Below are 10,789 nucleotides of genomic sequence, written 5' to 3' on the forward strand. Positions count from 1 at the left end.
TTTTTCATGAGTCGGATTATAATAAAGATTCGTCTCAGAAAATTCACACGATCTCACTAGAGTTTATATGATAAATTAATATGCTTATATTTTTAACACTTTTAAGTGCATTTGATCATTTATTTAAATGAGATATTAGAGTGTTTGGTTGCCCACCAAATATCTAACAAGGATTCCTCTATAAATAGAAGGTGTAGGATACATTATCCCTACCCTTTATGTTGTGCACTTATTAACTCTTTATCATTTTATCCACACTAGCTAGCACAATGGCCCCTAACATGGAGATCACATACGCAAAAAAGCCCTCAAAACCCTCCATCGAAACCCTATCCCGGACGATGTCCGATATCTCTTTCGAATTTACAAACCAAGGACCTCCGGAATACAAAAGCATCAAGGACAACTTAACTCCGGTATCCGAGGTGCAGGATGCAAAATGCGAGTGCTGCGGCATGTCCGAGGAGTGTACGCCCAAGTACGTGAAAAGGGTTCGTGAGAAGTTCTTCGGGCGCATGGTTTGTGGGATATGCTCCGAGGCTGTGAATGAAGAGATGGAAAAAAATGGCGGGAAGAGGGAGGAGGCGTTACGCGCACATTTCACCACATGTTCGAGCTTCAATAGGTTCGGTAGGGCGTATCCGGTCCTTTGTCAAGCAGAGGCCATGAGACAGATCTTGAGGAAGAATAGGGCCAAGTCACTTAGCCCTAGGGATCATAAGAATGGTGCTACAACGAACAAAGGCGGGATCACCAGAAGTTCAAGTTGTATTCCGACTATTACAAAGGATATGAACTAATAAAACAATATGGTCAAGTTATTTATATATAGGATCATCTACAAGGGTATTGTTTTATTATGTTTTTTTTTTAGTGGAGTATAATAATGTACGTGGAAGAACAATTTACGTTCTTATGAACAAATTATTGCTGCATGAAATAATATCAGTTTTAATAATCAATGATGATATAATTACGATGAATCGATCATAATTTATCACAAAGTACAGTTTCTTGTTTTGGGGAACCAAAACATTTCAAACGCTGTAGCTGTGCACCATCAAAGCAGCCGTTGCTTCCCGGTGACAGAATCAACAGCTGATTTACTCCCTGCACAGTACAAAGGCATGATCGAAGTTACAAGAGGTGACGCGATTATAGCAGGGAACTTACACCACAATCTCGAAGGTTAGTCTTGTTACATAAACACTCTCTGGGTTACAGCGGGATTTTTTAAGTTCATATAACATGATCATGTCAGGAAAACTGTCAAAAACATTTCTTCAAGAAACATGTCCTTGTACTTTCTACATGCTTAAATAGTTTGTGTATCATATACACACCAATATTCATGAATGAATGGGAGCAACAATTATATGGATATTGTTTTACATTGATGGTTCAAAGAAATGCTTGTGTTTTTATTCAGGAAAACGTATCTTGACAATTTCCAAAGGAAATGATTTTTGGGAAATGAATGGATGATATACCTTTGCCAAATCTGTGTGAAAAATTAAACATATCTTGATTTCAACAACCACACAAAGATAAATTTCCGAAGACATGAAAAAAGAACATTTTATGATGATAAAAGATTGGATGAGACAAGAACCTGGTCCAATAGCAAGAACAGTATTTGACCCAGCTGAAACCTGCATATATTAAGCCAAAGATCCTAATAAGAACATCATCACAATATTGATTATACGATTGCAGAGTGCAATTGCTGAACTTTCGGATAGGGAAATACAGTGAACTGAGAAAGCAACACGATACAAGATTTACATAGTTCGACCATGAAAACTAATGTCCATAACACAATATTCCATGAATGAAACTCTATTGATTTATTTTAGTTTAGAAAACAATTCGACACATCTTCAATGTATTCATTGACTCTAATTGCAATAATTTGAAAAGGGTAAGAACAATGGATTACTTGGGTACGTCCTGCATCAGCAACTACGAAAGTTGGAAGGCGAATGCTCTCAGCTGCATCCCTCAGCTTATTCCTGATTACAATAAATCACAATATAGTAGATATTAAGCAAGTCAAAGGAGAAACTCGGTTTTGTGGAGGGAACAAAAATTTGATGATTACATATTTAAAAATTTATGACTTGCTTACATTTCTTGCTGATTCTTGCATGTAACGACAATTTTGGCCTGCCCACAAAGTTCCCATTGCCTTAAAAGAGATCGATGGCTGCATCAGGAAGTATTTACACTCAGAGCATAAGAAAACAAGGCAAAGAAAATGAGAGATGAGAGATGAGCTCATTGTATCAAATAGCTCTCTGGTCATTTGTTAAGGCAGTCAAATCTCAATTCAGTTATCAATTTTCCCAGTACCAAATTAACACACTAACGTAAGATGAGCGACTCCGAGCGACTATGCTCACTGCATCCATAAGTTATGTCTTCGTTCAGAGTTCCGCTACAATGTTACATATAAAAACTCATAACTCAAATAAAATGGACGTCAAATTTTTTTGTATTGTCCTAAAAGCGTAAGTTTCCAACCCATATAAATCAAGCCATTCCCATCATCACTGCCTGGTCGAAGTGATGAGAACCCAGGCGATAGTGGCATGCACTCTACACTCTACAGCAGAAAACATCCACTTTCACGTGAAAATTTTGAATTTTTATTTTAACCTCTCTTAGAGTCAAACTATCCCCCCTCAAAAAAAAAAAAAAATTCTCCCCTCTACATAAAAAAATTACAGAACAATTACATTAGAACTGACAAATTGTGCCTCTTCCTGAGCATATTATTCCATGGTACAGCAGATAAATGTGGACAACATGCAGAATTTTCAGCTATAACACAGTAATTAGGCCAAAAAAAAAGAGTAACCTTTCCATAAGTTCTGAATAAATCCCGGTAGCCGCATCTGGATAGTAAAGCAACCGCAAGGATAAATAAATGTAATTAAAAAAAAAGGATAAATAAATGCAAAAGTCATGGTTAAAAGAATTGAAGTTCGAAAATAAATTGACATCAAATCAGCTTACGAGCACATTGGGATGCGATCTTTCCAGCTCCCATTTTCAGGTCTTGCCTAACCACTAAAACCTGTCAATAAATTCACAGTTCAAAACACTTAGCTGTTGCACTCGCTGATAGGATGAAATTAAAATCAACAAACAGATTTTGTTAATCTTCAAACAACCAAATTATAACCCACTAATACACAGATTTAACAGTTTCAGTTCCTCTTACCAAAAACCAAAACTTGCCACTTTGAATCATACAACAAAGCAGAGAAAAAGGAAACAGACAAATAACATCGCAAAGCAACATAATTTATCAGTAGCTTGACCCAATGGCCAAATGCACCATGAACAACCTGAACATTTACTCAAATAAATCCAATCTTTAAATGGCTTTCATCTACAGCAGTCTTTCCAACACCTCCCATTGCAGAACAACACAAAGAATCAATTCTTGCACATAAAACACAAAAGACATGGCAGCTATAAAGTATTACAATTCACAACCACATGAAACTGCTTTCGTCCCCGGATTTTGACAAAATTCACAAATTCTGCAAAAATATGGAGCTTCATAACATCATAAACAATCCCACAATATCATGAAACTGAAAAGTGCAAGATTGGACAAAAGGAAAAACTCCCAGACCATTTTTAACTCTTCATCATTATTGCAAGATAAAAGGATCGATTGGTGACGTTTCTTGCCGCCAATTTTCTGGGAACTCGAAATTTTCACGGGCTTTGCTAAGTCCAAGAAAAACCCGACAACGAACCCGATTACGAGACCCGGAATGAAGTTCTCCGGCTTGAAGCTAACTCCTAGCCATTCTTTGTTCTGCTTCTGCTGCTATCATTTTAAGTTTGCCAAAGAAAAAACGAAATTTCATTGCAACTAATCAAACTCGGAAAATGAAAATTGTCAATTATAATCACCAAAAATAAAGGCAAGATACCTTCTTTGAGATTTGAGAATTGTTTCTGTAAGAACCCAACATTGACCATAAAATTATTTGATAAAATTGAAACCATGTAACTAGAGCAAATTGAAATTATCCCTGCAATTGGTTCAAAACTTCAACTGCAGGTGTAGCAGTACGATACGCAGTCGTTTAGATGTGTGCCAAAAGCCCAAAACCATTCTTTTATGTGAGCTAAGCCCATTTATCTCGGCCCAGATAACGGGCTTTCAATTATGACAAGCCCAAATATAAATACGGTCACTTGAACTCATTTCCCCCCACGAGCCCTAAACCCCCTGCTTCCACTCCGACTGAAAACCCTAGAGAGGGATTCGGATTGATTTTTGGAATTTGCGAAGATGTCGATGTCTAAGAGCTCGAAAATGCTTCAATACATCAATTATCGCATGCGGGTGACTATACAGGACGGCCGCCAGCTTGTCGGGAAGTTCATGGCGTTCGATCGGCACATGAATCTTGTTCTCGGAGACTGCGAAGAGTTTCGCAAGCTGCCTCCGACGAAGGGTTCCAAGGAAGAACGGGAAGACCGCCGTACTCTTGGCCTTGTTCTCCTCCGTGGCGAAGAAGTGATTTCACTCATGGTGGAGGGCCCTCCGCCGCCAGACGAGTCGAGGCTCAAACCTACTGGCGCTAATGCTGTTTCTGGCCCTGGAATTGGTCGCGCTGCGGGCCGAGGTGTTCCCACTGGACCGTTGATTCAAGCCCAGCCAGGACTTGCTGGGCCAGTGAGGGGCGTTGGTGGGCCGGCTCCTGGAATGATGCAGCCCCAGATTTCGCGGCCGCCGCAGATCTCTGTGCCTCCGATGTCATACCCACCTCAGCCACAGGTGGTGAGACCTCCAAGCATGCCGCCGCCTGGTGGGTTTCAGGTGAGGCCGGGGATGCCAGGTGGACATATGCCGCCTCCCCCACAACAATTCAGACCTGGAGGTCCGCCTGGGCAGTTTGCTCCACCACCGCAGTTTGGACAGAGGCCTCCGATGATGCCACCGCCTCAGATGATGAGGGTTCCCCCGCCACCTGGGCCGCCAAGGCCTGGAATGCCTGGACCTCCTCCCCCTGGACAACAGCCACCAAGACCTGGTATGCCACCGCCTCCTGGTGGTGGGCAGATTCCTATGTTTGGTCCTCCTAGGCCTGGAATGCCTCCTCCGCCAAATGCTCCACAGAATCAGCAGTAGTAGCGGCTCTAGCATTTCTCTTGGTGAGCCCCCTTGTGTTTGGCTTATTTGTTTTATACAAAAGTGTGTTCTCCTTGGTGCTATTAGCAGGAGGGGGAAGTTTAATTGGGGCTAACATTTCTGACTTTCCCATGTCAGGATGGGAGGGATGAATGGAACAATTACGTGATTTTGGGTTATTTTTATGTTGCATATTGTGTCTGTGCTTAGCGTTCTCTGTAATGGAACAATTACGTGACTGGTTTATTATTGTGAATTTGGGTATTTATTAATTTAATCCTCTGGCTTTTGCGCTGGTTAGTGAGTTAATAATCTGTGAGGATGTGATCAGTTGTCCTTGGTGTTAACAGATTGTCAAGTGAAATGAGTTTGTATCCTAGGTTACTGTTTGGAACTATGAATTGGACTAGAAGTTTTTGTGACGCTTGTATATTTGCTTGCTAGATCATATGACTAAATGAGTGTTGCATGTTGCGTTAGTATCTCCTGACTTGTGAAGATGATCATATATGGAATGGATGTTGCACTCTATTATTTTAGGCTTTCTGTGCTCCATAAGATGTGCATTCATGATTAAACTTGCCATGTATATTATATGTTCGATGCTCTCTCTGCCTTGTCTTTCCAAACAATCACTTGTCCGCTCATTTCATCCTCCACATAACAAGAAAGTACATGTAAGGATGAAGCGGATGATTGACCCAATAAGTTTTTGCTTATCTCTGTCAAATCATTAATCCAACGTTTTCTCTGTTGCACTAGCGCTTGTATTGGAAGCTCAAGTATTTGTAGTTATGAAGCGATGCTGAATTTGTTGTGAATTTGTTGGTTGCTTTGTCAATCAGGTAGAAACTGGTCTTGGTTTGGTCTCTAGTGCCATCAAGCTCGCCTTGGTTGCTGTTGCCATCTGTGTTTTGAATCTCATATTGTCTCAGGTGTATCTCCAGTTTGGTGGGTTAAAATTATCATGTGAGAATGGCATAATCTTAGACCCGTTATGGTAGTGATGAGATGTGATTTCTGGTAATCAAGCTTCTTTGGAGATATTTATTTTCATCTAGTTTTAGAGATAGAAAGATACTTTGTCTGAACGAAATTATGTCTTGTAGATTTGAACATGGATTATGAGGACAGATTTCTTGTCTAACGCGTTTGGAAGCAATTTTATTTTTATATTAGAATAGGTTTCTGAGAGTTTTGGATATACAAATATGTTTTTGTTTTGGAGCTAAAATTGGTGTTACGCCAAATTTAATTCTAAATAATTGGATTAGTTAGTATAAATCATAATAATATATTAAGATGTCTTGGATCATGGATAGGATGATGAAAAATTCATAATGTAGAAATGATAAATGAATACATTTTAATAAGATGATGTTGAATGACATTAAATTTTTTAGAAGTCGAGCTTTAACATTGGACAAAATAAAGAATTAATCTTTGGCATCAAGGGTGAAGATTTTTGTGAGGAGACAAAAATATGGCTTGAGTAATGGTTATGTTGAGACTTGAGAGATTCGTAGAGCGGAGAAATTTGGGTTTGTGTTTTCACCTCGCGTCCGAAAACAAGCATAAGTGGTTATGCTCAACAGAATTTAAATTCTAAATTGGTGCATTTTATAATAATAATAATAATAATAATTGGTGCTTTTTTCACCAATAAAAATTTGACTAATGAATAATGATTATGCTCAACAGAATTTAAGTTTTAAACAGACACTGAATCACATGTACTGGCGTAAAAAATTTGTACTTGCTCAACAGAGACGGATTTGTCCTACCATATTTCGTTTATATGGTCTAAACTGTTACTCAAATAGTTGTAAACAGATTTAATTTGATTTTTCATATTGTCTAGTGTATAATGTATTGTATCACATGAGAAGACGAGGTGATTTTCCTTGTAGCCAGCCATAGGATAGATCGTTAAGTATCGCTTGGTTTGTAATTGAAATGATGAAAATGTATAATATAAGAATGATAAATCAATATTATACTTAATAAGATAACGATTCATGATATTAATTTTTTATAGAACTTGAGCTAAACATTAAACGAAACAAAAATATTTAATCAATCAATATCTTATCATCCATAAAGTCGTTATCTTAAAATAAAAAAGACGTGTATCATGCGCTCAAACATGTCTAAAATATATGTTATTTTCAAACTATCATAAAATAGACAAAATGCCAAAAACATCCGCACACAAACGCATTGTATTAAAGTGTGTACATCTTGGTATAGTAAACAACAACAGGGTCACATGGGGGGCTCCAAATCCTCCTCTGCCGCCAAAATCACTAAATTTTTACACAACTCGTCTCCGCCTCTCATACATTTTTATCCTTTGGAACAATTGGACATTCCATTTTGCGTGCAATAATAGTCTTTTTAAATTTTAAAAAGTAGTTAAATTGAATACCAAAAGAAGTATACCAATTTTTCCCAAAAAAATGAGTTAGGTAGTTTTGAAGAGCGTTTAGAAAACATTTTTAAATTTTTTTTAAAAAAAAAAAATTTTCAAACACTATTTTAATATACTTACACTCGATTCAATCGAGTGCAACGCGGATACTTACATAACGGGGGGAAAAAAAAAGGAAAAAAGTTGGGCCCGTGCGTCAATTTTGGGGAAAGAGTGGAAGACAAAAGGCGAATAAATGCATAGTACAGTTTTGTCTTTCCAATTTATTTATTTTTATTTGTTATAATATTATCTATTATTATTTTATTTTTTCGGGCCCTCGTGAATCGATTCGTGCCTATCAGTGGTGGGTAAAACGTTGCATGGGATGTACATGTTACATGTACGATTTGACATTCATAATTTATTTTGTTGTTATTATTATTATTTTTTTTATTTTTTTTATTTGATGCACATGTTATTTAAATTCGATCAAATGTTTTTTGTTCTTTTGTTAGTTTAAATGTATACTTAGATTATTTTCAAAAAAAAATTTATACTTAGATTTGCATTACATAGACCATGGGACTCTAAAGAATAATTTATTAAGCTCTAATTTGTAGGTAGTATACTATTCGGGATAATCAATTATATAGATTTTTTTAGCTATCTCAGATATACAATTTAGTTTTATATTTAGATGACAGTGTTTTTCTTGTTTCTTAATAATACACAATTATTAATTAAGTTTAGAAAAACATAATTCAAATGAGTAAAAATTATTTTGGTGCATGAACGATTGATAAAATGTAAAATTGGTATATGAACTTGTTGGAACATACGCAGTTTTTAATATTGACAAAACTAAGTTAAATTCATATGTCAACTGATCTTATCCAGCATCAAAAGTAAAGCGAGGCGAATGCATAGACTGGACAAGCTAAACTGTAGACATCAACTGAGTTGATTGTTGACCAAAAAGGCTCAACCGAAGATATGAAGTAAACTGCATTCAGTTTAAGGAGCTAAACGGAATCAGTTTCCCAAAAGCCATACTGCTCCAACTAACTGCACTGCTACAGTCGACTCAAACTGATATATCAAAGCTAAATGAATGTTCGACTAAACTATTCATAAGACTGTGTGATTGTTACATCAGTTTAACTCTTATGCATAAGATCATATGTACAGATCTGACGCCGCAAAATCAGAGCACAACAATGTACCAACAACGTCAGAAAATATACGAGGAAAAGATAACTTAACGGCTTCAATTTGAATTTGAAAGAGTCGTTACCCGCCAAGTATAAATTCACATTCTGGTGTGCTTGAAATACATTCGGCTCCTTAGAGATCTACTCGCGCAAATACATTCAAGCTATCAAGAGTTAAACTGAATTTTTTCAGTTTACCAATAGACATTCAGTCGAGGAATTCAAAGCTTACTTCAAAGAATACATCAAGAAGCCGAAGAACACAAACACGCATATCAGTACATCAAACAAAGTAAAGAATCATTTTGTACTAAGTGTTGTGTCGTACTACAAGTGTTGTATTAGTTTATCAGTTGAGGTACTGTAAACTTCGTTATAACAAGAATCAGTCGAGGGCTGAGTTCTTGAATCTAGGAGTTCTAAGATAGACAATTGTGTGTAAGTCCTAGTTTTGAATTGTGTTGTTGCAAAGTGTTGTAATAGTCAAAGTCTTTTAGAGTGAATCCTTTCGAAGTGGAAGAAGGGGTGACGTAGGAGTACTGAAATTTCCGAACATCCAGAAACAAACACTTGTATTTATTACTTTCAGTCGATCATTCTTACACACTCACCAATCCATTTGGTCACTGTTTTAATCTGTTAGTTGGCATTATTCCGCACATATTATTTGTTTGTCAATTAACATCGACATGCGAGAAGAAAACAGTTCAGTTGACCAACCTCAACTGAACTCAGTCTTAAATATTAAAGGGGTCAACTGCTAAAGGGTCAATTAGTTTACCATACCGATTCATTGTCGAGTAACATCAAAGCAGTTTACCCACCCCCAAACTGATCCTAACAGAACTATTGAAATTGTTTAATTGAAATTTATTTACTTAAATTGATTTTAAATACATTATTGTTATTAAATTCAACTAGATGCATATTTCGTTTTAAATTATTTTACTGATTAATTAAAATTATAAAAATAAATTCATGTTTACTATAGTACTATAAAAACGAAATTGAATCATTCATGTAAAAAGTATTCAACATTGTATATCATAAATGAAAACACACACACACACAAACACACACACACATATATATATATATATATATATATATATATATATATATATATATATTATTGACAAAAAATCTATATCCTATAGAGGTCAGAACAGCAACAGTAACACGACATCACATGAACCTTGCTTATTTTCTCGATTTATACAATTATTATTGCCTAAAATTTATATACTTGGTTTAGACATTTTTAACAAATTACAAGGTTTTTAATTATATTTTTAATTAAATATTTAAATAAAAAATGTTTATTTATAATATTATTATAAATATCATGATTATATTTTAGTTAAATATATTCTGATTTATTGATAAATTATAATTTTATTAATATAAACGATAATATTATAATATGGATAATAGAAAAAATTATCATTTTATTATACATTTATAAATATTTTTTAATATATTATCTTTGAATATATAATTTTTCAGTTATTATTATATATATATTTATTTATAACGTATGTGTACATGAATGTTTGTATTAATTAATATTTATAATGTATCTTGCAATGAGTAATATTTTTTTATAATATTTAAATAAATATAAATTCATTATTATAATTATAATCAATAAAATAATTTTAGAAATTAAAATGCGTATCTATATGAATTTGACAAAAAAAAAAGAGTTTAAAATAATTCAAGTAAAGGGTAAAATTAGATTGTGTAACCATTTTCAATAGTTTATATATCAATTTGACATTTTATCAATAGTTCGAGTAATAAAATAAATATTATCGTAATTTTAATTGATTAAATATGGGCAAAGTAGGAAGTTTGTTTGTAAACTTTGTTTTTTTAAATTATTTTCTTAATATATACGCGTGGAAAAAAATAACAAAGTGTAAATATATATATTTGAGACGGGGACTATATTCTCAAAACGAAACAAAAATAGTTCGATTTGTTGGATATATATGGCATGTA

General features: G+C 35.0%; 3 protein-coding genes across 5 annotated transcripts; 2 read left to right on the plus strand and 1 right to left on the minus strand.

The window, feature by feature from the left end:
* Nucleotides 1-269: 269 nt before the first annotated feature.
* LOC140871930 (uncharacterized) lies at nt 270-800 on the plus strand. The gene has a single exon (XM_073274674.1). The coding sequence runs from the start codon at nt 270-272 to the stop codon at nt 798-800; it is 531 nt and encodes a 176-aa protein (XP_073130775.1).
* Nucleotides 801-886: 86 nt separating this feature from the next.
* Nucleotides 887-4,093, minus strand: LOC140872103 (uncharacterized). 2 transcript variants are annotated; one of them, XM_073274847.1, is made up of 8 exons: nt 3,954-4,093; nt 3,647-3,844; nt 3,019-3,079; nt 2,861-2,897; nt 2,129-2,206; nt 1,940-2,012; nt 1,613-1,652; nt 887-1,110 (listed from the first exon to the last, which is right to left on the minus strand). In XM_073274847.1, exons 1-8 carry the CDS (start codon nt 3,993-3,995, stop codon nt 1,061-1,063), a joined length of 579 nt encoding a protein of 192 aa, XP_073130948.1. In that variant the 5' UTR covers nt 3,996-4,093; the 3' UTR covers nt 887-1,060. The 2 variants fall into 2 exon arrangements, with proteins under 2 accessions (XP_073130948.1, XP_073130947.1); XM_073274846.1 differs by having other exon boundaries at nt 3,647-3,847; nt 3,954-4,091.
* Nucleotides 4,094-4,245: 152 nt separating this feature from the next.
* Nucleotides 4,246-6,304, plus strand: LOC140871800 (uncharacterized). 2 transcript variants are annotated; one of them, XM_073274520.1, is made up of 2 exons: nt 4,246-5,184; nt 5,924-6,304. In XM_073274520.1, exon 1 carries the CDS (start codon nt 4,319-4,321, stop codon nt 5,159-5,161), a length of 843 nt encoding a protein of 280 aa, XP_073130621.1. In that variant the 5' UTR covers nt 4,246-4,318; the 3' UTR covers nt 5,162-5,184; nt 5,924-6,304. The 2 variants fall into 2 exon arrangements, with proteins under 2 accessions (XP_073130621.1, XP_073130620.1); XM_073274519.1 differs by having other exon boundaries at nt 6,007-6,304.
* Nucleotides 6,305-10,789: the final 4,485 nt, after the last annotated feature.

The sequence above is a fragment of the Henckelia pumila genome, unplaced genomic scaffold (genome assembly GCF_033568475.1).
Source record: "Henckelia pumila isolate YLH828 unplaced genomic scaffold, ASM3356847v2 CTG_461:::fragment_3, whole genome shotgun sequence".
NCBI classification, from domain to species: Eukaryota; Viridiplantae; Streptophyta; class Magnoliopsida; order Lamiales; family Gesneriaceae; genus Henckelia; species Henckelia pumila.